Source organism: Hakea prostrata, unplaced genomic scaffold (genome assembly GCF_041222555.1).
Source record: "Hakea prostrata isolate BN-2017 unplaced genomic scaffold, UWA_Hpros_2 contig_63, whole genome shotgun sequence".
Lineage (NCBI taxonomy): Eukaryota > Viridiplantae > Streptophyta > Magnoliopsida > Proteales > Proteaceae > Hakea > Hakea prostrata.
The window spans coordinates 56,172-82,054 of NW_028291182.1; the positions used below are offsets into that span (position 1 = coordinate 56,172).

At 38.9% G+C, this 25,883-nt stretch overlaps 1 protein-coding gene across 3 annotated transcripts; it reads right to left on the reverse strand.

Moving 5' to 3' along the window:
* Positions 1 to 24,970, reverse strand: LOC148999030 (leucine carboxyl methyltransferase 1 homolog). Of its 3 annotated transcripts, XM_089141518.1 has the most exons (5): positions 24,454 to 24,605; positions 24,101 to 24,182; positions 7,249 to 7,351; positions 1,857 to 1,904; positions 1 to 737 (listed from the first exon to the last, which is right to left on the reverse strand). In XM_089141518.1, the coding sequence occupies exons 1-5, from the start codon at positions 24,475 to 24,477 to the stop codon at positions 689 to 691; spliced, it is 306 nt and encodes a 101-aa protein (XP_088997644.1). In that variant the 5' UTR covers positions 24,478 to 24,605; the 3' UTR covers positions 1 to 688. The 3 variants fall into 3 exon arrangements, 1 of the variants encoding a protein (XP_088997644.1); XR_016171057.1 differs by lacking the exons at positions 1 to 737; positions 1,857 to 1,904; positions 24,454 to 24,605 and adding an exon at positions 24,847 to 24,970 and having other exon boundaries at positions 6,204 to 7,351; XR_016171056.1 differs by lacking the exons at positions 1 to 737; positions 1,857 to 1,904; positions 7,249 to 7,351; positions 24,454 to 24,605 and adding exons at positions 17,583 to 20,781; positions 24,847 to 24,970.
* Positions 24,971 to 25,883: the final 913 nt, after the last annotated feature.

Genomic DNA, 25,883 nt, shown 5'->3' on the forward strand with positions numbered 1-25,883 from the left:
GAATAAATAGAAAGAAAGAAAAGGAAGAGAATAAATAAGAAGAAAAGAGGAGAGAAGAGAGAGGATATAGAAGAGAATAAATAGGGATTGAAGAGTTACTTTATAATTATGAATGACATTTTGATTTTTGAATACCTAATAAGATGTTTTTTCAAAAATTTCGTTTTACCAGGTTTATAGAAACAGAAGAGAATAAATAGGAAGAAAATATAAGAGAGAATAGTGGGGAGAATAAATAGGGATTAAGGAATTAGTTTTTAATTAGGAATGACATATGTGCCCATTATTTTACCTTTAAAAATTGTTCTCAATATTGGGGGGGGCCAAATAGCGACATTTCACATATAAGAAGAGAAAAAAGTGGAAGAAACAAGGGAATTAAGGAAACTTATATAAAAATTTTAAAAATCCGGGGGGGGGCCATGGCCCCCCTCGGCCCCTTCATAGGTCCGCCCCTGCTCTTGTGGTCATTCAGTTTTATTGTTACAGTATAAGCTATATTCCTTTAAATAATAATGCAACCAACATTAAGAGCTCTAAATTTATAAGTCTTTTTATCCCTTTCATTACAGAAGAGGGCTCAGGGTGAGCAAATTGGCGGGCACTTAATTTCTGAAATGTGGTGCTGAGGATCTGAGGGAACAGATGAATACCTGCCACCCTAGCTCAAGAAAGAGGTTTTCCTTGGCTAGTAAAGTAGGTGAAGCATGTATCCCCAAAAGCCCGCAGCCTCGAATCTGCAAAACTAATCAAACAAAAGATTAGTGAAAGAATTTTAGGATATGTAGCTTGTAGAAGAATGTATAGGCAGTTCCATTCATCTGTAATGAACCATATATGTGTGTGTATATATATATATTCACTTTACCAATTTTTCTTTAATTTTAAATATTGAGTGTGTAATCCCATCTGTAGATAGTAGTCACACACTCCACCCACTATTTCCACATTGTCAAAATGTGTTATTTCCCCTTTCTTTCGAGTCCTTCCAGGTGAGATCCAATCACTCTATATAGGGGTTACACACTTTCTTCCCTCTTTTTCTTCATTCCTTAAGTTCCATGCAATGATGCAATCAGGACCCTGCTAGCATGCACCCAATTCCCATTCATTTCTCATTCTCCATGATTCCCATTCATCCATAGTATGAGTCTTATTTTTCATGTGTTTCACTTGTTTATGTCTTTCGTTACATGCCGAGCATTATTCATGTTTTTCTATGATGTTAATTTTCTCACAGATTTACATATTCTGCATATGTTCAAGCTTTACATAGTTCTCTATGTATTCCACTTGTAGCCATATATGTCACTACAATTTTGCATTTTCTTCTTTGGTTATTTTTAACTTATATCTAACCATATGAATCTCATCATGCTTCCCATGTTTGCGTCATTATGCTTTATAAATCAATTTCTCACATGCATAGGCACATACTCGAGAAGTAATTTCAATCTTGCAGTTTGATTCCAAGTTAGTTCATATTTTCTGCTTGCACAATTTGCTCATTGAAAATATTAAGGTCCTTTTTCCTTGAGGTTAATCAAAATGCTCTTCACAATTTTGAATTCAGCTGAAGTTCGGTTCCTAGTTCGTTCACATGTTTTTTTACAATACTCTATGAAGAACAAATTGTCTACTGTGCATAGTACAGTAGCATTAGATCTTTTTAAATAAAGGTAGCATCAGATCAAGCCACCCAATAGGAACCAGATATCAAATTTGTTGCTAAGCAAATCTTCTCTGACAAATATCCGATACCAGTCCTAAAAGTAACTGATACTACCAGTACGCAATCAAAGATATAAAAGAAGCTACACATGTTTTTCTGCTACAAATAGTAAAATCCCCATTACTTCCAAATTTCTGAGCATTTGCTGCCCAAAAGCATCATCTGGAAGAATCTGTGAAACAAATCAGAAATAGGTTTAAGTGACACTAAGCGCAATGCATAACATCACGAATAAGTCAGAAAATCAAGAGGAATCTTGGATGGAACAAATAAACAGTACAGTAAGTACAGAAGGTTCACAAGAGGTAGGACCTGCTCATATAAGAAAAATGTGGCAGTAGTGAATGTTTTTGAAGCCTAACCAACTATAGCACGGGTAGAATCTGGATCCAAGTAAATTAGAACGCACTCTGCAATTATGAATGTTGGCAGGCTGATGACAACATCAGAATGAAGCAGCTTAATCATTCCCTGACCAAGAATGTTGAATATCCCAAGTATAACAATGAATAAGTTAAGTGCTTTTAAACGGCAAAAGAAGTTACCTCGGTGCTATTGATGCAACACTACAAAATCAAAGTAAGATGAGAAAATGAAGCTTAACAACCACGAAGCACCATTGTTGTGCCTACCCAAATATTGTGACCTTAAAGTTTCCTAGGCCTATGCTACACCTTCGATGTGAAGTATGATCTACATATTGATGGCCTGTGCTACACCTTCGGTGTGAAGTAAATCTATTTCATGAAACAATAAGTATTTCACATCAACAAGTTTTCAGACTGTACAAGGGAACACAGAAATTTGTCAGATAGAGGAAAACATAAGGTCTCAATTATGTGTTAGCTAGAGGAGAATGTAAGATCTCCATTATTCTTCCCCTGTCAAATCAAAAGTTTAGAGCGTAATGATAAAGAAAATGAGATCACGTGCAAGGAAATGGTATCACCATGAATAGAAGTTAAATTGTGCTGCTTCCTCATTTTGTGCTGCTGGCATATGAACTTACAAAGACAATTGCAATTGTCAATTTTGACCCAAAAAAAAAAAAAGAATTGCATCACAGGTAGTAAAATTTAAACTGTTGAAAATATTGCACTTTAAGTAACTGTGTTTAACAATGCTTCTGAGGCTACTGCAGGCCAGGTTGTAGCTTTCCAGGTTTACAATTAATAGAAATATGAAAGCTCTAAACTGGGAATCTTAAGGGGTGCAGGAAATTACCATTCAATTAGCAGATTCCATGTCTTGAATCCAAGTTAAGATATAAACTATCTATCCAAGAGTCTTGTAAAGTGAAAAGGAAGCCTATATATACGTAGATAATCGCTTCCGTCCTGCCTAAAATAATTACAGAGGTTCTGGATGGATGTTTTTTTTGTTCAGCGAGAAGGCCTGGAATGGATGTTATTTGCTTGATAAATTGTATCCCTTGATTGAATAGGATTAACTAGGGGACAATCTATCAAGATCCCAATTCAAAAGGTACGGGTTTTAGGGTTTTAGGAAATGTTGGGTAGTTTCTTTGGGTACACAAGAACGTAAGTTATAGTGGTTGGATGGGAATGATTCCCAAAGTTTGGGACTGTTTTAACAGTTAGATTGGGGTAGATCTAAGTTTGAAATTTGGGCTTTTGGGGAACTACAAAAATTCAAACATGGTTAAAACCTTGGATTTTGGATGGTTTTTTTATATATATTCTTCACGGGAAGATGGGAATGATTTGTATAGGCTGTGGGATGGATTTTAATGGTTAATTTGGATGTGATATGGGTTTTAATGGCTAGGATTTAAGGAAAGCGAAAATAGAAAGCAGGGGGGGTACTTGGGGACTATGAATTAGAGGACTAGAAGAAAAATAACTCAATGTTATTGAAGAACGGTGCCCAGAAATGCTTGAATTAATCCTTGAACTTGCAGAATTTTGAACAATCTTGAAGTTTCTTAAATGGAGATTGAATGAGACAGCTTCGGGGAATTCTAAGAGAGAGAAAGCGAGTTCGGGAATTAGTAACACTAACTCACAGACCAACAATGCTCAAAATAAACTTTTTTTTTTTTTTGGTACAAAGGGGCTTATTAAGCCGGGGGATGGGGATATTAATATGCCTCAGCAAGAGTCGAACCCATGACCTCTTCACTAAGAGGTGTTGGTTTCACCATTAGAACATCAAATTTTGGACTCAAGTAGCAGTTACATCAATATATATAGCACGTTGGCTGACATAAGAGTATAAAACTTACGCTAAAAGCAGGACTAAAATAGAGACTAGGACGACTAGAGTTACCATTTGCAGTTGCCATTCATGTGAATAATAGCATCAACTTTCCTACTGAATTACAACTCCAAATAGGACATAGGTAAAATAGTTAATAAGATAATTAAAATCAGAATAACTTAAACCTAAACCCCCAACTTTATCTGTCGTGCAGGGGGTCCCCTCACCTGAACTACACCTCATGCTGCTGGTGTAGGGAGGAATTCCTGCACCTGAGGCTGCACAAACTGCTTCAGTCACAGTAGGAAAAGAGGTACTCCTCTGCACAGTGATGATTTTATGGATGTTCAGAGAATAGTTGACACTGGGGCAGAAGCCAATTTCATCTCTGCTAATTTATTAGAGCCTAGAGCACATAAACTTCCACAGAAGCAGCTACTCAAGACTAGCCTGCACATAGTTTTGGACCCACTTCCTAAGAATAGGCCACTGCAATAGTCTGAGTACAGCTACAGTTTAGACTTTAGGCCTTATCCGGAAGTGATTATCTCAGGTATCTGGGCAGAATCATCAATAAAGAAAAAAACAAGGAGAATTTTGCTTCATAGAGTTAAAATAGGATAGATGAAGTGGAAAGTTTGCTTCACAGAGACTTAAAATAGGATAGATGAAGTGGAAAGGAGTATCTGGAGTATACTGTGTGGTCAATGTATTCCAAAGTTCCAGTATAATGGAAAGAAAAATTAATTTGATGGTTATGTGACTAGTGATGATGTATCCTGTGCAATGTAAACTCAGGAAGATGTGGAGATGGATCTGTAGCAAAACTAAGAAAGATAAAATTTGAGTTTTGTTAAATCTTGCATGTTCACCACTTAATGTTCCATGGCAGTACATGTAGCACGAAATTTTTTGTCTTCTAGGTAGCATTGGAGGATTTACTTTGTCTTCCCTTTTTGTTCATGTAACTAGCCAAGGATATTTTCTTACTATTTTAAAACACATAACCAGTTTAATCGTATAATGAGGGAGAGAGCAGTTGCTTCTCTATGCCACAATTGTTCTCTCCATCTCTTTTCTTCTTCTTTCTTCTCTCGTCTTCTTTGCTTTGGTTTATTTGATGCTCACTGCTGTAGAGTTCATTTGGGAGTAAACCAGATACATGATTAGCACAAGAGAACATAGAAGAAAATTCAACTGAAATTGTCAAAATTTCGGTCGAAATGTCTGCATTTTTTTAAAAACGAAACGAAATTCGAATTATTTCTGAAAAGTGTCAAATTTCGACCGAAATTTCGGAGATTTCAACCATTTCGGAGGTTTCGACCGAAATTTCGACAATTTCAACATTCCAATTTGTTTTTTCTTAGTTTTTGTTGATTGCTATCCCATTTTCACCTAATTTCCACGATTCATTTGCCTTCAAACACCTGTTTTGCTCATTTTTTGCTTCCAAACACCTCCTAAGCCACAACAGCTACAAGGAAACTCTGGCAACAATAGAATGTGAAGCATCAGCCATACCCAACAGTTCCAAACTTTCCCTTTTTTATTTTTTTTGGCTCATGCCTTAAATGATCTTGTATTGCATTAAAATTAATATACGTTTAGCCTAGGACTACGATCTATGATTGTGTTTTGTTAAACTTATCTTTTTATTATATGCTACCATTTTTCATTTTCTGATTTTAATAATTATTTTCTAAAATTATGTATTTTTATTTTATGTATATATAATATATAGGCTTCAACTTAATATGTGAGACACCATCAGTTGATCTAGTCGGTCATCTACAGCAAACACTGCCCAAAACAACCACAGAATAACCAATGGCCTCAACTCACATTTTCCCCCTTTTTATCCCCCACCAGCAGCAGTTGGTTATGGTAATCCATTCTTTCCTCCACATGTCCTGCTCAAAGAAACCTGTCATTACCACCGACTTTGAAACTCACCTTGTCCATAAGGTGAGGTAATATCAGAAGCTTATTCTTCACATGCTTGCCACATAACCATGCCAATTTGGCATCCTCAAAAACCAGGTTTCTTTCTTATTTTCCTTGTTCTATAAACATACATGTGTTCTTTCTTTGATTATTTCAAATTATAAACCTATTACAGTTGGGAGGTTCCCAATGGTATCACTCCCCTAAACTTACACTGTACTCATCAAAACCTCCCCATCATAAGTTTGACCTTCAATTCAAATTTCCCCCAAAAAATGAACTACTTTTTCTTCTCCCCTAATTTTTAACTATTATCTGGTTCTCATCAATAATCTTTCTTCCTTTCTGTTTTAGTTCTTCAGCACCCCATCCATTCCTGCTGCCAACCCCACGAGCAGCCCTCCCATGCTCTCACCTCTCCTAGTCCTATATCCCCTGCAACCCTGCCCCCACCAATGCTAGAATTGTGAGAGCTGGCATGCTGATCTACCACATCATCATGAAAAAGTGAAAGCAGCCACAGTCAATTGATATTAAAGAATAGAGCTATATTTCCATCCTCACCAGTCTTAAGACTTTCTTGCTATAAAAAACACAAACAGATGAGGAGAGCTTTTTGAGAGTCAGCCTCTCAGCATCACCACTTCATTGTTGGCAATGCCAGTGGTCATCTCTGCTTCCATTACTGTGAAGTTTCTGAAACACAAAACTCTCCTTTCATGCTGGGATAGTTGTCTTTTATATCATAGTAGTCTTCTTTGCATTTCAATTTATGGGCCTTAGTCATGCTGGTGTATGTTGTTCTATATGATTAATAGGTTAAAATGAGGGTAATTTGGCCCTCTCAAAGCAAATGGAACTTCCATGAGGGGAGTTTGAGTAAAGAGACTGCAAGTTAAGGGAAGTGATAGAAATTGTCCCTATTTTTTATTACACACCCAACTGCATTATGTTTCCTTCTTACCGTCAGTTGCATTGAGTTATAGAATTTAGGTTTGTCTAACTGGAATCTGAGTTTAGTTGTTACTTGTTACTAGTTAACAATTGGTATCAGTTTTTATTTTACTTTTTTATCTCATTGGACTAGATTGTTATTCTCTTTGTCTGACCACAATCACAGGCACTGGTTTCACGTCTTGGTTTCTCTGCAGAAATCAAATCAAACTGGGAGGCAGGTAAAGAATGAGATAGGAACATACAAATAGTTATAACATCATGAAAGGACCTAAAATATGGTAAGCAAGAAAATAGAAACCCAGAGACCATCTATTTCTCTACAATATCCAAAAAATACAATGCAAACAGTAATGAGCAGTTGATATAGGGATGAGATGAACAAAAAAGCACACCTCGGATCCAACTGAGCATGATTTATGACATCATCCAATTGTTGTATGTCACGCAAATCAACAGGAAGTAGTTTGTAATGATAACTTATAACTTCACCTTTCTCTGCACATTCAAGCTGTTTATAAGTAACAAACAAAGAAGTCAATGATCAACCTATTCCAATACAAACACCAGAAGTTGGTTAATCCCAAATTATGCATGGGTCCATCAAAAGGCCCTAATGGCAACAAGAAATACTAAGATTTCAGGAGGGAAGCATCATAAAAAAATAGATTTGTGCCATTATGTATCAAGACAAAGGTAAAAAAATGGCATGCTGCAAGTTAAAGAGGAATTGTTTCCTGGGATTTTGGTTTTTTCCTCACTTGTAAGCAACGAGAGAGCACAGGAAAAAACTGGGGAGCACCTTGAAAAGTTTGACTTTCCTCGTGACTGATTCTAGTGGTGCCAAGATTCCTTCACCTTCCCAAGCACGCATGGGTTGGAGAAGTCATAGCCCATTTCCGACATCATTCTTCAACCTTCTGTTTTGAAGTTATGGAATTCTGGCTTCCACTTGAGGGTTCGGGCACCGCACCTTGGTCTCAGGAAGAGCCAGATGTTCTCACAAAAGTGCAGCTCCTTGTGACAATAATGTACCGTCTGGCAAGAACAGCAAAGCAACCATGTTCACCGTCTATCTATTGGCCCTGTTGTTGGCAAGAGGGTTTGGAATATCGTCTGAGACATCAAACCCAAGTTGGAGCTTTCGTCAATTCAATTAGATACAGGAATTGGAGCGAGCAGAGCAGGGAACAGGGGGAAGCTCATCATAGAGCAGTCTTCTACAGCTCAAGTTGGAGCATTTAGGGAACATTCTCGCCTTTGGTCTTTTTTAGTCGAAAACAAGCCTTCCACGGGTTGGGAGCCTCTTTGTCTCTTCGGGCCTTAACTGACCTCCAACACTTTGGCCCTTGTCAATTTCCTGTCACTCTGCCATTGCTTAGTCCAAAAGGTTGGGAAGTTCTTAGTCCAAGAGGTATCGACATCTCTCGCATACCTCCCACTGGAACTTCTGACTGATGATGAGGCTCCTCTCACAAATATCAGAGACCCTTGCCAAATCTCAGCCATTCCTTAGTTGTTCCTAGGAGAATTCCTCCCTTACTGAGTCTCTATTCTACTGACCAAACCCTTTTCGGTCATTTTACCTATTTACTTTGGTTACCTTACCTTGCATAGAGAAAGCTAGTCCATCCATTTTGCATGACTCCTGTCAAGTGCTTTTCTTGAAGTCTGCATTGAACATGTTGACTGACAAGAATGGGTCCTCATCGACCAGCATCACCCCTTTTTCCTTCTCCAAGAACTTGAGCCTACTGTCCGATATAGCTTTCTACAAAGCTTTCGGCAACACAAAGCATTGCTTAGTATTGGGGGTATAGGAGTTATGCCAATTGCAATACCTATTCCCCTTAGATGAGGCATCTTCTACAGAATACTAAAACCATGTGACTGCACATTGTCTTCATAAGTGCCATTTTCAAAAAAGGATAACCCCTCAGATTCTGAGCAACTCATGTCCGAATGATAGGTTGATACCCCAATCCAGTAAAGTTGTGTAATCCATGATCAATGGTGAACCAATTTGATTCCATGACTTTCCTCGTGACTGATTCTAGTGGTGCCAAGATTCGTACGCCTTCCCAAGCACGCATGGGTTAGAGAAGTCGTAGCCCATTTCCGACATCATTCTTCAACCTTCGGTTTTGAAGTAATGGAATTTCGGCTTCTGCTTGATGGTTCAGGCACCGCATATTGGTCTCGTGAAGAGCCAAATGGTCTCACAAAAGTAACAGCTCCTTGTGATAAGAAAAGAAAAAGAAAGAAAAGAAGGTGCAGGGGTGATCTTGTAGTTCTTGGTCTGTGAAGATGGGTTGTTAGGTGCTCCTTTTTCCCATTGAGGCCGAACCTAAATTTGTGCTCGAGAGATAGTTGTCCATACACTGATAAGGGATGTATAGCTTCTCGAGAAGAGAGGAGCCATGGTGGTCCCCTCCAAACCACCCGGATCCCACAAGTGAATAAAAAGTTGAATCTATGTTGGATCTCACCTGAATTGCCCCATATATCCTCCTGAGGAGAAGTTTGGTTTCAAACTCCGGTTCAAACAGGAGGAGTATGCCATGCTAATGTGCCTTGGATGATCCATATCTCCGAGTCAGGTGCTGATGAGAACATTGAACTATCCATATGGCTAAGAGCCCTCAAGCACAACGATGCAATTATCAAGGGCATGCTCATTGTACAAAGTGAAGGCGATATATCGCCATGTCGCTAAGGGGGCGACACAACTCCCCCAGTGACACGATATTTGCAAAATATCGACGATATATCCCTAATTTATTGGCAATATATCATCATATGTTGACGATATAAGTGAATGTTGGTCGAATTTTTGACCGAATTTCACTCTAATTTTTTTATATTTCTCTCTTCTCCAAACTTCTCTAGAGCCTCTCTCTCTCTCTCTCTCTCTCTTATTTTTTACACTTTTCACCATATTTTGGTCCGATCTTCGACATATATGAGTACATCTTGCTTCATTATCGTCGGATATCACATTGTTTCTGTCGATCAAGAGGGATTTCGCACAAGATCTGCAAGTTTTTTTCTCACAGGTAACCATTCTTCTCCAACAAATTTTTGACAAAATGCATGCCATAATGTTGTCGGATGGTTATGAATTAAAGTATGTTAAATATCGTGAACCAATCTACGAGCTCACAGAGTCTAATTTTTTTTCGCAAAGTAATTTATTTTTTTCTTTTTGGGAGTAAAAGATCAAGATTTTTACACTGAAAATGATTACTTTTAAGTGATATATCAGTTGTATGATGATAGAAAAACAGATGTGGAACTCCATGAGCCAATCTATGGACTCACGGATTCAAAATATTTTTCCACCCAATAAATAATTATTTTATTTTTCAAAAATTATTAAAATATATTTAATAAAAATATCAATAATTATGAAAAAAGGGGGAAATAGGGGAAAAAGGTTTTGAAAATTATGGAATAATTAAGCATTTCTCAAGTGTTGCCCATGTGGCTTCACTGCCGGTTTTGATATGGGCAGCCTATTTTTTTGGCAAAAAATTTGTAAGAATTCATTATATATTTAAAAATAAAATGAAGAATTGTTAGATATACACTTATACTTGGGTACATGAGTACATCATACATGATTGATTATTTGTGTAAAGAAAATTATTTTGGTTTTGTTCAGTGACTTATGCAATCATTTTGAATGCAATAGTCATCATGTCTACTAGTGGGAGTCAGAGGGGAGTTGGTTCTTCACAGGGTGGACGGGGACAGCCACGGCCATAGAGTGGACGGGGACAGCCACAACCACAGGGAAAGCCTGAGAGACCAGCAGAAGGAGGGAGGACAAACCCAGCATGGCTATAATGTGTGGCTATTGATGGAGATAAGAATAAAACACAATATAATTTTTGTGGGAAGAGAATCTACTCAGGTAGCATCAACAAGTTTAAGGGTCACATCACCAGGAGTTCAAAGGATGTGACCACATGCACAGAGGCCCATCCAGATGTAGTGAAAGCATTTAGGGATTTACAAAAAGCAATGGGGAAGAAGAAAGATGATCAAAGGAGAGTGAACATAGCACTAAATGATGTGTTGTGGGGACCGTCATCATACAGAGATGATTCAAATGATGATTAGGATGCTAATCCTGTTGATGTGGCGAGAGATCAGGAGGAGAGGGACATGTGGCGGGCTATGGCAGAGAGCAGGCGATTGCACCATCAAAAGCAGGATAGGGCCAAAGCTAGAGCTTCAAGAGCTAGTCCCTCTAAGGCTGCAAGGGCTAGACCATCTAAATTTGGGGGGAGGGGTGGTGTATTTGGTATGTTTAGCAGATCACAGAGTTAGAGGGGCCCTCGTACATCAGGTCCAACAGGACCAGCACCATCTGATTATCCACGCCATGGGGACCCGATCATGTAGCAGGATCCTGAAATTTTCATGAAGAAGGGGGCCAAGCAGCCCAAGATTTATGGTGCATGAAAAGGCATGGCTAAGAAGGTTAAAAAGGTAGTATCAAAGTGGATGTATTACAATTCCATTCTAACAAACATGGCGCAAGGTCCATACTACAGGCACATGATTGATACTATTGCAGATGCAAGCCTTGAATATGAGGGTCCCACCCCTACAAAGTTGATGACCACCCTGCTTTAGGAGAAGGAAGAGCTACAACAATATATACACATTATGAATAAACAATATAAAACCCTTCTGGGATACATATGGATGAACCATCATGTCTGATGGATGGAATGGTCTGACGAGAAAATCCATCATCAACTTTATGGTGTACTGTGACAAGAGAACCATTTTCTTAAATTTAGTGGATGCTACTAGTCATACAAAAGACCACAAATATATCATTGGTCTCCTACAGGATGTGATAGATGAGGTTGGGAGGAAAAATGTTGTGCAAATTGTCATTAACAATGGCTGCAACTTTAAGAAGGATGGTGAAGTGTTGATGAGTTCACCAGACTATCATCTTTTTTAGACACCTTGTGCAGTTCACTCTATCAACTTAATGCTAAAGAACATTGGAAAAATTAGCATTGTCCACAACACAGTTGAAACGGCTAGACAGGTAACCAACTTCATCTACAATCATAACGCTACTTTGGCCATGATGAGGAGATTATGTGGAGGTGAGTTGGTGTGACCTGGTCCAACAAGATTTGTGACGAATTTTGTCGCCTTGAGCAATATGTAGGAGAAGAAGTCGGGCCTCAGATCCATGTTTGCATCCCAAGAGTGGTTTAATTGGGTTGGATCCAAGTAAGATAACTATCTACTATCTACTATTTCATCCTACAAATTATTATACTATGAGGCTATGATTATTTTGTATATATAGTTATCTACTATCTATTGACTTAATGCGTTTTGATAATTCAGTATGACCAACAGGCGTGAGGCACAAAATACAATATCATCTAATGAGTTTTTGAGAAATGTTATTGTGGTGTTGAAGGCCTTAGAGCCTATAATAAAGATCTTGCGTACGGTGGACTCTTCCTTGAGGGGAACCACTATGCCCCACATATATGCACCCCTGAGCTTAAGAAGGTTGCTATAGAGGCATCAAACCCTAGAGGGCACGGGACTTTCTTGGATATTGTGTATGCACGATGGACTGCTCATCTGATGCATCCCCGTATAGGGACGGTAAGTAAATATTATGGGTTGTTAACTTGTAGTTGTACCTATTAGTAATTCATTCAATCCTAATTCTAACTTCTGACTATAAGCTTTTTTAATTGTGCAATCTATTTTCTAAACCCTAGATATCAATATAGCGAACATTTGGGGTTGGACACAAACCTATTTGATGCCTTGTTACAGGTGATTTCGGGGTTGGAGCCATATCCGATGCTCTAATCATTTTTGCACCACGAGGTGAGACATCAGGAATTTCAAACGATTAGAACTAGTATTTATTGTTTAACGAATTTAGCTAACCAATCAATACAAATGGTTGTACTATTATAGATCAAGTTGTTTAGGAATGCATTTAGATCCTTTAGTGGAGATACTGCTGTATGGGGCAAAGAAACCAGTGATCCAAGTTAGATACTTAGATCTTTAGATGCATAAATGCATTATTTATAGATAAGTTGATTTGATGTTAAGTATCAAAGTTCTAACTTAATGTTTTTATGATAATGCAGCTGAGTGGTGGTATCTCTATGGGAACAGTGCATCCAACCTTCGGAGATTGGCAATCAGGATCCTATCTCAGACTTACTTTGCCTCTAGGTGTGAGAGGAATTGGAGTACATTTAACATGATCCACTCCAAAAGGTGAATCCGGTTAGGAAGCTAGCGTCTAAATGATCTAGTGTTTTGTCACTATAATATGAGGTTGAAGATATATGTCAAGGAGCAGGTTGAGAATGCTCAGCAGTACATCGATCTCGATAATATTTTTGACGTGGGCGCAGATGAGCAAGAACCCCTCACTCAGTGGATGTTGGAAAGGGGTGAGCCGGTGTTGGACCAACCTGAAGGGAGGCCTGACCCACTAGCGAGCTGCAGGGGTTTGATGTGGTTTATGGCCTCTCGAGATGGGCAGGCACATGCAAAGGCAGTTGGTACTATTGATGAGGATTGGATGGTGGCAGCAGGCACGCAGGAGCGGCAGGACGTCTATCCAGATGACACACTCGCTCCCAATCAGACTGCGAGTAGACCTGTAAATGGATAGCCGAAATCCGCCTCCAAATTCGCATTCGTATTCATTTAAGGGTATCCGTATCTGGAATTTTTCTTACCGGAAAATATCCGTATCCATCTGCTAAGCAACCGGATTCGGATTTGGATAATTGCTTATCGGATCGGATAATATCCGGATAGAGAAAAGTATTTAACATTCTTTTCTCTGAAAATGGATGATAATCGGATTCGGATACCAGTAATCGGATTCGGAAACCGGTAGTAGGTAATCGGAAATTGTAAATTTAAAATATAAAATATAAAAAAAATGACAATCACCAATCAATAATTGAATAGTTTATCGGATCGGATTATTATCGGATACCCGATAAAGTTTCGGATTCGAATTCAAATGCACTCTCTAAATTTCTGCCGGATTCGGATTTGGATAGCGGTTTTGCTAATCGGATTCAGATACTGGTGCCACCCAGGATTGATCATGGTGGTAACTGGTAGCCAGCATCATGGTCGTGAATATCTTGATACGATCCACCAGCGGAAGGGGAAGGGCCATGGGAAGCAACAACAACATAAAGGTGGTTATGATGATGCCATCTTCCTGCACGGATCTTACGGTTGCAGATCCTACCGTTCTTACAGATCTTATGGTTCTTATGTAAATCATTTGGATACGACGGACAACTTAACAAGAGTGATGGGGTCCATGAGGTTGGATGAGTCTGTAGGCTTCACATCTGCTTATAGGCCTACCGGTATTTATGATGTCCCTCCTTCTCATGGACAATATGGTATGACTATGGGTATCCACTCTAGTACTTCATATTATGAGCACTCACAGGACGATAGTTACTATGAGCTTGGTCTCTCGAGGCCAATGTCTATTGAGGAGTCCATAACTTCACGGTCATTGGCACCAGCAATCATGGTAGAAGATCTCGCTCTCGAGGAGGTCCCGCCCCCCTAAAAAAAGGGGGGGCCCCACGGGGGGGGGGGCGGGGGGGGGTAAAAAAATAATATAAAAACAACGGGGGGGGCCCCCGGGGGGGTTGTGGGGGGGGGGGGGGGGAGGAAGGTGTTTTTTTTTTTTTAAAAACCATTTGTAGGGGGGGGGGGGTGGTTGGAAAAAACAACAGTGCTTTTTTTTGCGTGGTTTTTTTTTTTTTTTTTTTCATTGTCTATTATGACTATTTAAAAGAAATAAGTATAAGAATCCATTATTGATCAAGAATAACAAATGGTTTGGTGACATTTGTCGACAATAAATTATGGAATGAAAAATAAGTTTGGTATGTCAAAATGAAAATTTTCTAGAATTTATTAATGAAAATTAATAAATAAAAAAATCCTATTAATCTTAATATTAACAATTAACTAATTACCAAAAAATGCATCAAATAAAATATTAGCTTAACAATATTCATATAAACTATAAGTTTTCTAATAAAACAATCATACTTACTACAATATCAATGTAATGTCTACTAAAATTAAAATTACATCAAACACTTATAAAGAAAATAAGTATCAATACATTCATCATCTATCCTAATAAGCTTCCATGATTTGTTTTGCAATTTCCTTTCGATACGCTTCCCATTGTAATTGTTCTGTGCGGCCTACCACATCGGCAATGTCCAAGACCTCATCATCGGCAATGGGTACCAAACTAGAATTGATGCATTTCTTTGTTGCTTCCTTTTCTTTTTCTTTGACAACTCACTTGGCAATTCATCATCACTTGAGTCATCAATATCCAAGTCTGCAGCACTGTTAGAAGCAGATCCCATCTTTGATGGTGGTTCATTTTCACTTATGCAAATGGTACCACTCCCATCAGCAACAAATCCTTAAAATAGTTCTTTTAGCTATTCTTCATATTGTAAAGGACCATTCTTGAACTGTTTTCCTTGGGGATATTTCTGTAATTTTATTAACATAAAATAATTATCTAAAAGTAATTTTAGATAGAATGGAATAAATACAAAAAAGGAGAGCGAATTTGAATAAATAGAATGGAATAACTTGAAAGTTTGAGTTTGGTTGAAGCCAGTGGACTGGAGCTTGTGCACCAAGAAAAGCCAAAAAAAAAAAAAAAAAGTGAGTGATTTTGCCATTGTTCTCTGCCCTGCAAATCTGATTCTTCCCAGTGTCACCTCTTCTCCTCAGCAGTCCTTCACCACATTCAGCTAGGATAACAACTGAGCTGTTTTTATTGTATTAAAAACAGAAGGAGCTGAAGGAGTTGAGAAACCAACCCAGAAGCAGTGGAAGTTCTCGCTCACTGAACTCTGCTCTGTTTCAACATTCCAAAGCTGAGGAAGAATCAATAATGGCTGGCCTGCAATACAACTTCTTCCCCACTGACTTGCTTAATCCCTCTCACTTGGGTTATGCTTTGAAGGGAGACATGAGAAACCATCAACCTGCACTTCACCAATCTGATTCTACAACTTCAAAGGAAGCTGAAACCATGAAATTCAAAGCTGCTTCACTTCGAATACAGCAAGTTGACACTAAAGCTCAACAACCCCTTCTTACTCCTGTTAGCCTTAATGCCAAGCAAATCAGAGATGGGTTCATTCGTTAAGAGGAATCACAACTCCGTTGGGGTATTGAGGTCAATTCAGGCCTTTAAAAATTATTTTGGTGAAGTCGATATTGCATTGAGATTCTTCATTTGACAGCCTAGATTATCTTGAGAGATATACAATGTTGATCTCGTATTGGGGTTTTCATATAAATATGTAACTCTCATCTCATCTCCATGTAATTGAAATTTTATCTTTAAATTTAGTGGATGTTTGACCACTTTGAGCATTTTCTCAATTCTTTGGGCAGGTCATTGTATTGCAGGTCAATTAGCTGGAGTAACAGATCCGACGCATGGTTTCAGGACTGAAACGTGGAAGACTGGATGTATTTGAGAGGTCGGGGGTAACTCCACGCTGTATGCCACACGCCCTACTCGTTCCAGAACCTTGAATGGCCCATAAAAACGCTTGGATAGTTTCTGATTCAAGCGACGGGCTAGAGAGGTCTGCTGGTATGGTCGAAGATGAATGTATACGAAATCACCCACATTAAATTCTCGATCTCGCCATTTACGATCCGCCATGACCTTCATGTTGTTCTAGGCACGACTGAGGTTCTTCTTCAAGTAGGCGATGTAATTCCTTCCAAAAGAATTGAGAAATATAGGTTCTTCTTCATCTTTGCTTTCTTTCCACTTCATCTCCACTAACAATGCTTACGCCATGAAGTAGCAGTAGCGAGAAGCTTTGAAGGAGAGAGCGAATTTGAGCAGCCGCTGTTCAAACTTCAGAGTTGAAGAAGAAGTGAGCGCTCGGGTTAGGGTTTGAGAGGGTTTGGGAGCGACTTTTATAAAATAATGCCTTTTTACCATTATACCCCCATCTTGATTTTAAAATTTCAAGTGTGCCACCGCATAAATGAAGAGAATGAATTGTCCCTCATAATCCACAATGGACTTTTAGTTCGTTATGGATTTTGGAGATTTTTCTATTATTTTAAATAAAAATCAAAATGATAATAGATTCCAAATCATTTAAAACAATGAAAAAATCTCATAATAGACAATGAGAATTGATACCAAAAAGAGCCTAAGTCTACCCATAGTGTGAAACCGAAATGTAGTAGGATTAGGGAATGCAATGTTATACAACATGTAATATAGAACCTTTAAGGCATAAAAATGAAAAGCAAGTATATCAAATGCATCAACTAACTTAAATGTTATCAAAATTCCATCCATATGAGTATCACAATCTCAATTTTCAAGAATAAAATAATTATGCAACCATTATAAGTTCTATATAAGTCATTAAATCATAAATTCATAAGACAAGTAGAGAATGATTGATCTTCCTTGTTGTAGATGTGCTAAGAGAAGTTGCAAGTGAAAATTCAGCAAAAATTCACAAAAAAAAGGCAAAAATTGAGAGTTCCAGAGAGATCCAGGGCGAGATATGGCGAGATATGGCGAGATATAGCGAGATATGGCGAGATCTCGAGCAAGATATCCCAACTCTCTGCTCTCAACCCTCCATCTCGTCTCGCCAAGGTGAAAAAACAAGATCTCACGAGATCTCCCACCATGCCAGCAATAGCATCATTAGGCATGCAACACCTTCCTTGGCCCTATTCTCACTTCCCTCACATGGGAGTTCTCATAGAGGCAGAAGATGACTGCTATAAAACTGCAATTGATGACTATTAGTATCAAATGAGATGGGATCAATATGTAAATTTGTTGGGGGTGAGGATGAGTTGGAGAGAGCACAATCAATGGGAGTTGGATCCACCTAGGCACAGTACGTGGAATTGAGAGTTGGAGATTTAAGATGATTGGATGACTCTATGTACTTGTATAATGATTTGTAGACTTTAAATGATTTGGTTTATATGAGTTTCGAGATTTCTAGATTCGCGGTTTTTGCCTGCATGCAGTAGGGCATGTGTTGATTAGGAACATTGGTCTAGGTGATGTTTTCGGTCAAAATAACACTCCCAATGTGTTTATTGGCCTCAAATTAGGCTACACATTAAAATTCAGGCCAAAATTACCCCAAATGCCCATCGAAACTGGGGGTCGATTTTTCAACGAACCCCTACAAAAAGTAGCCAGTAATATCGGCCTATGTCGCCGTGTCGGTGGTGTAGCCAGCCACCGACACAGCGACACAGTCCGACATTTTGGACCTTGGGCGCGCTCTACCACTAAGCTAATAGCCCGTCATGCAGGCCCCCCACTGGGGGCCCACTATGCCAAAAGTGAGAAAACCCATGCCTCTCTTTCCTACTTGCGCCGCGATGTCAAATACTTTTTCAAAAGTGAGATCATAGATTTGGACATGGGTGCACCCCTTGCTTCCAATAAGAAAAGATTGGGATTCAGTGCAAGGGATCCGGGTGGGCAAGGAATAATGGACTGATTTTAATGGTTTTCTTCTTTTGATCTTTCTTGTTGAGCTTATTGAAAAACATCAGATTATGGTAAAGCGAAGGACTTTCTAATGCGGGCTAGTCGTGAATTTTGTCTTCCACTTCTTCTTGATTGATGCAGATCCTTCGAAGGACTTTTCTAACGCGGGCTAGTCATGAATTCTGTCTTCCACTTCTTCTTGATTGATGCAGATCCTTCCGCCCCAAAGAAAGCTGCGGCCTCACCGATAAACTACAGTCTCCCCCTCTCCCACATCAACGCTCGTAAGTAGCAAGGTCCCGCCAGTTCACTTCCTTGAATTCTTAGTTTTGTAAGCCTATCAATAGTAGGAGCAATGTCCAGTTCAACCGAAACTACTGCTGCATAAAAGGCAGGTCCAAAGGCACCTCACCTCCTATTGAGATAAGAAAAGGTGAAGATTTAGCTTCCTAATCAGCTCTCAAGAGAACAACGTGTTCAAACTGAAGCTCCTAGGTCAAAAGGCATAACTTGGGTCTACTAGTCTTACATCGCTCCTATAATTGGATCCAATCGTAGCCTAGCATCAAAGAAGTCATTACATGAGAAGGTGTAGGCGCTGCTCGATCAAGCCAAGTAGTCCCTTTCTGCTCATGGTAGCCTTTACTACTCATAATGGCCAATACCACTTCAACTAGAGTTGCAGATTCTACTCTTGAAGTGAGTGACTCAAGAACTGCAAGGACTGAACCTAGCTTCCTCCTCCACTAGATTGAGTTCACTTTCGCTTTCCCTTCTTCATCTCAAGGTTTTGTAACTTAATATATTATAAGAAGCTTCCACGTTAGTTGACTAGGTTGAATTATGGGTCTGAAGCCCTGCCCTACTTTTTTCCCAAGAGCAAATGATTTTCCGACATATCTCTGTTCGAATCGGAAGTTCCTTTTTGTTGGAAAAGAGTCAGCTCTTCAGTCATCTACTCAGTCTACTACATAAGATAGAAGCGAATCTGCTACCGCAGACATGACTTAGGGGTAGGCAGGCTGGAGACAGAAACTATCAGCACTGTAAGCAGAAAGGACTAGAGCTTCACAGAGGAGTCATTGAGCTAGGTCAAAATCCTCAACTCAAGGCTGATGAAAAGAGAGTCTAATTCTATCAATAAAGGTATACCCTGGAACCAGCTCCTCATAAAGCCAGCAATTAAGAGCAAGAAAAACTTAATAGCTAACGCGCTTCCTCCTTCTAATAGGGCTTGGTTAAGGCTTGGCCTCGGCCTGTTCTAACTCTTACCTGATGAAAAGTTTCCTTCCATGGGAGCAATCACCTATATTATACGTTCGTGTTTTGACGTTAGATTCAATTAGTGTGAGTAGATATCCCATTGTCTCTTTCTTTGAAGATGAAGTTTGCATGATACGGAGGATTTCATTCAGACGTAGCTTCATTCCCATGCTACTGCTCTGATGAGATCCCACCGGCAATGGATCATCCACTCAATAGGACATGGTTCGAGAAAGTTGCACCTTAAAGAGATTACCTAAACCCTCTTTTCAGTATCGAGGTTGGCTACAATTTAAAAACGATAAGTTGTAGTTTGTGTCTGCTGTCTCCCTAGCCGATTAGAAAACTAAGCAGACAGTTTAACCATCCCCTCGTCGATAGCAGTTAGAGAGTCAGTATAGACTGAGGAAAGAATAGACTTTGTCAATTCACAGTAACCAACAATATCCCTTTTTGAGGTCCAGAACACCCAAAGAGCATCTATAAACACACACACACACAAAGGAAAAAAAAAAAAAGATTGTAAACCCCATATGGCTTTTGGCTGCGATGAAAATCAAAGGTAAGGTAAGTAAAAAACTTTATACCATAAAATGAGAACTTCTGTAATCATTACTCACATGATTATATTACCAAATACCATAAAATGAGAACTTCTGTAATCATTACTCACATGATTATATTACCAACCCCATATCATGCCATATTTGGTTATAAAAATCATACAACTTTGCATCTAATGGGAAGATCCAACAGCTGCACTCTGGCAACCGGGACCCAAAAAAAACCCTAAGGCAGACATCTTGGAAGATGGAATAACTACACTAGCAATAGAACTAGACACTGATGATAAGCATTCAAGTCTGGACATCAACTGACATAGGTGATGGACCTCCTTTGAAGAGAGAGGCCTAATGGTAGGAGGATCATCAACAGTAGGTTGATGTGTAGCAGATGCCCCAACGCAGCATTGCACCCCCATGGAACGCTAGGGGCATATCATGAAGCTTTCAACAATTGTCTCGGGAATGGCACTTGTGGCCACAGCAATCACACTTAACTAGAGCACAAGTAGAACCAAAGTCAGTCACATAAATTAGAGAAGCAGGAGAAAAATTCCTATGCAAGGAAATCCTAAAGTTGATGACAAGAGCAGGTCATTTGGTATGAATGACATTAATCATACTCGTATACCGTCTTCAAGTCAATCATAGCATAATCCTGCTGAAAAGAAGGAAATGGCTCCTGAGTAAGAATGTGAGACTAAATTTGATCATCCTCCATGTTTAAGCCAGACAGAAATTCATAAACACACAGACTTATCTTCCCCTTTTTCTATAAGCAGTAACATCAGCATCTCAAATGGGAGTGAATTTCCCCTAAATGCCAAGGACTGATAATATCTTTGCATAGTATTCTAACAAGAAGATAAGAGAGGTCCTTTTAGTGCAACTGATAGATTTCGCAACGGATATCAAAACAATGGGATAGTGTTCCCAATCCTTGACATATATCCCCTTTGCAACCTTCCAGTTGGTGGAAACAATAGCAAGGTCAATCAAGTTGTGCAAATAGTCCAGCACCATGCATTCATCATCCTCCCATTTATTATAAACTGAAGCAGCAGGTATAGGCTCCACAGAGGTGCCATAAAGATGGACAGAAGGACCCCATGATCCGACAGCAAGAGTACAAAACTGATAACCTCATCAAATAATTGGTCCCTTTGAGCATAACAGAGTTCAAGAAAAGGACAAAAAATCATGTTCACAAGTGGCAAGTGCCTACACTCTGAAACAACCAGCCGATATAGTTGCTGATCCAAGAAAGAAGAAATAGGTGTTAGAAATCACCATAGAGATCCTTCGTCTAAGAAGGATATAAATCATAGATGCTTATAAGAGCCATTGGTGGAAGAAAAACTGCTCTACCACCAAGGGATAAAAGGAGAGGAGAAAATGCAGCAGAGAAGAACCTGCTAGAAGGTGGAAAGGTTAGGAACCACGAGAAGGGCCTAAGAAGGACAGCAAAAAGGAGGCAGAAGGGAGAGGACTTCACTGGACTGGTAGAAGTGGTGGTTGTGCGGCACAAAGAAGGCAGTGGTGTGGCGATGTGGCAGAAGTAGTGACAGTCAAAAAGAGAGAGAAGAGGCATGGTGACGGCGGGGTTTGTTCATGAGAATGAGAAAGAAGTGGCAGCAATTAGCGGTGGTATTTGATCTTCAACCTTGATATCAAATCCCAAATATATATTCCCAGTACTGGAGGCTTGTATTAGAGTGATATAGCCAGACTAAATTTATAATAAGAAACAAGTACAAGGAAACAGAGATATCTGATGTTGGATATTACATAAAAATATCCTATAGACATATCTACCCTTAAACCCAAATTACAACAAAAACTTTAGAGTCCTAGTTACTCCTATAAAAATGGGAGACAAAAAAACTCTAGGTGTTATGAGTTAGAAGATATTCTTGGTGAAGCCAGAGACAGAAGATTAATGAGAAAGGAAACTGCCAACGCAATCAGGATAGTTTTTCTAAGACATTGACAATGTAGATGACTGAGTGATTCTACAAAAGGTCTACCAGCTTCACTGAAAAATTATTATAATAAGCCAGGGAAATTAGTCAATTTCTTAGCACTATAATACTTTGGTTAGCCTCTGGGAGGAGTGTGTCCACTAAAGAGACCTTCAACTGACTATTCCCTAGGATAAAGAAAAGGTATATCACACTCTTGAGAAGGAATGTGTCTTCAGTGACTTAGTCTGCTTGAAGGATCAAATCCTGACTACGAACCACTCAGGATACAGATCTCAGGCCAACCTCCTCTTCCATCACTCAATATGGTCTCTAGTTAATTGCAACATGAGAGACCCACCGCATGGCAACGGAACCAGCATCATCTGTGAGCAGTTTTCTCTTACTTCTAGCTTTCAAAAGGATCTTGATGGTGATGGTAGAGGCCTGAAACCTACCAGTGGGGAGATAGCAACATGATCATTGTGAGAAACCTGGACATAATACCGAGAGAGGTGATGGACTCTACATGCCACCCTCATAGTACACATGGTGACCCTCTGAGGGAGCTAGAGTACATTCTTTCAAGAGTGAGACGAATACTCGAGTCTCCACTAGCCATGAAGGCTAATCCTAGCTTACTAATCCAGGATGACATAAAGGATTTCATTGGGCCATGTAACATTTGGGTACAGCCCCTTCTTCGCTCCTCATCATCCTCAAGTTTGCAGGCCTCCACATCTATTCCTACCACAGTGCCAACTTGTATCATTAACTCTGGTACCACTAACAACATGACTGTTATGTCCCATTGTTATGTTTCCTACATCATCAGTTCCAATAGGGATAAGGTAAAGATGGATGATGGCTCCCTTTCTTCCACTCATTGATTTTTAGTTGGGATTTTGATGCTGACATGATGCTGAACCAATAGTAAGAACAACTATGGATATTTTTGGAACCACACAATCACCACAAGGCCAAATAGTTTCTTCCCTTCTCTTGAGAAGCCTTTTATGTAGTTCAACAGCATTTTGCTGTTAGATGCTCCTACGCTCCTACTTGGACTCCTAGTACAGTGATTAAACTCTTAAGCATGCATTTAAGACTTGGGATCAGATTGATCGTGTCAGGATGGGATGGCGTTGATCCATGCTGACCAAGATGCTCACTCCAGAACATGGTCATAGCAGGCCTCCAGCACATCCATACTTGCTGATTCAAACCAAAACTCAGCTGAGTTGACTCAGGATCGGCAATGGCCACTCTGATCTCCAATTCCAACCGCTGAACCCTTGTTATGGGTCAATGTAACTCAGAAAGGTGCTATGGTTCCAACACAGAGAAACAATTGGATGTTTCAAAATTCAAATCCAAACTCCCTAAATAAGAATTTGTGGTGCATGAGGTCTCTCATGTGACATGGTCTGGAGGTCAAGCAAACCTATAACATCAACCTTCATTATTCCCGTGAACATAATGAATAACAAAATCACTACATTGGAAAAGGTCAAGAAACATGGCTACCATTATAACAAAAATCATGAAATAATTTCACTTTACTTACATGTTAGAGACTTAGAATACTGAAACACTTTTGACAAAAAATAAATTCTAAGGGAAGTGTTTCAGGCAGCCCCCAGCACATTCTCTATGCACATACAGAACTCATAGATAATAGTAAAACATGGCTTTTAATGTTCCCACCTTGTGTCTATAAATGTGAGCCATAACCCTTTCACCAAAACAACTTAAACATCAGGAAAAGAAAGGAACATCACAGCTCACAACATTCCATATCAATTGCAACCATTGGGATAAAATTTCATGATTTAAGTACATACGCATTTCTTACCTTGTGAAATGAATGCAGGGGACCCAATTTTATTCCTTAACTGATTGCAGCTGTCAATTAGTGCTGCCTTCTTACTAGTGACCTGATAAACAGGAAGAAAAAGGAATAAAAAAATTTTCTCACAACAGAAAACAAAGTATATTTTAGGCAAAATACAAAGGAAAAAAGTTTTTCAATATACTGAGGGAAAATTAACGCCAATCTTAATGCAAATAAAATCTCAGTTTTTAGATATACTAATAATAACATTCATATATAGGCAAAAGAAGAGCTTGGCTCATGGAGTAGCAATATAAAGTAAGAAACATTATTGATTAACCCATTCAATTTCTTCCACATGCTGGGTTTTCCACCTTAATCAGCCACTGTATTCCCATTACGAAATTGAGCCACAATGTGAAAGCAGTGCTTCCAACGAAGAAATAACCAGAGTATTGGCTTCCTGGCTTGCTTCTCTCCTTTTCTCTTGTTATGGTTTCTTCTTCTTGTCACAGTACCAAATCTGGTTCTCTCTCTAAACCTCAAACAGGAAGTTTTCTACTTGCAGCAGTAAACCTTCCTGGTTGAGGTTGAGAGAGAAACCATTGGTACTGAGAAGAAACCATAACAAGAGAAAGGGAGAGAAGCAAGCCATGAAGCCAATACTCGTCATTTCTTTGTTGGAAGCACTGCTTTGTGACCCGAAAATGAAGACTAAGCTCAGGGGAGAGATAATCAGAATAACAGAGTTAAGACTCAATACATACAGAAAAGCTCGGAAGAGAATGAGGAAGACCAGTCTTCTATTAATGGTGGATATCGGGCCCAACGAAGTTTAATGGATCGTGGGTTGTCGACCAGCACCTCAGTCCTCTTTGCATCACGCAATACTGGAATTTGGGGGGGGGATGGGGAGGGCGGGTTTTCTTTGTTTTAATCTTTTTTGTTTTTTTTTCCTTTTTTTTTTTTTTTTTTTTTTTTTTTTTTTCGCCGCCGGGTTTTTTTTTTTTTTTTGTTTTTTTTTTTTTTTTTTTTTTTTTTTTTTTTTTTTTTTTTTTTTTTTTTTTTTTTGGTGGGGTGGGGTTGTTTTTTTTTTTTTTTTTTTTTTTTTTTTTTTGTTTTTTTTTTTTTTTTTTTTTTTTTTTTTTTTTTTTTTATTTTTTTTTTTTTTTTTTTTTGTTGAAATAGAAGAAAAAATGAAGAAAAAGAGAAAAAAAAGTGTATTTATTATTTTTTTTTTTTTTTTTTAGAGTGGTGGGATAAGAATAAAAATTAAATTTTTTTTTTTTGGTTTTTTTATTAAAATCTATATTATCTATATATTAAGTTTCAATTAGTTTTTGCATTTCGTTTATTTAATTGTTTTGTTTGTGTGTGGGACCCTTGAGGTAAGGGTGGTAATGAGGCACCATGAGTAGAGAAGGTACTTCATGACCTTGGTTATGAGGCTCTTCATGACATTGGTCATGGGTCTTAAAGGTCTTGATCATTGTGATGAGGTGGGCTAACTTGAATGGTAGAATTATTCAAATTCTAACTCTTGACCTTTATTTCTCATTTCAACTTCATGACCATTCATGGCCATTACCATGAGTGGGGGTTAAGGTCTTTGAATGGGTTAAAGCCTATTCATTCCAAAGAAGTGAATATGAGAGTTACTTCCCCAAGTAGTGGGGAGGTTAGGTCAAGGGGGTTTATTCACATTAGTGGAGGAGGGACAAACCATTGATTCTCCATTAGTGGAGAATTGATTCTCCCCTTGTGGGGAGGTGTGGTTTGGGCTTATATAAACCCAACTCTTCCT

Coding starts and splice junctions, on each gene's coding strand:
- LOC148999030 (XM_089141518.1), bottom strand. CDS start 24,477: ATGGGAATACAGTGGCTGATTAAG. Junction 24,183..24,453: donor GAATACAGTGGCTGATTAAG/GTGGAAAACCCA, acceptor CCTGTTTATCAG/GTCACTAGTAAGAAGGCAGC. Junction 738..1,856: donor AAATGCTCAGAAATTTGGAA/GTAATGGGGATT, acceptor TTAGTTTTGCAG/ATTCGAGGCTGCGGGCTTTT.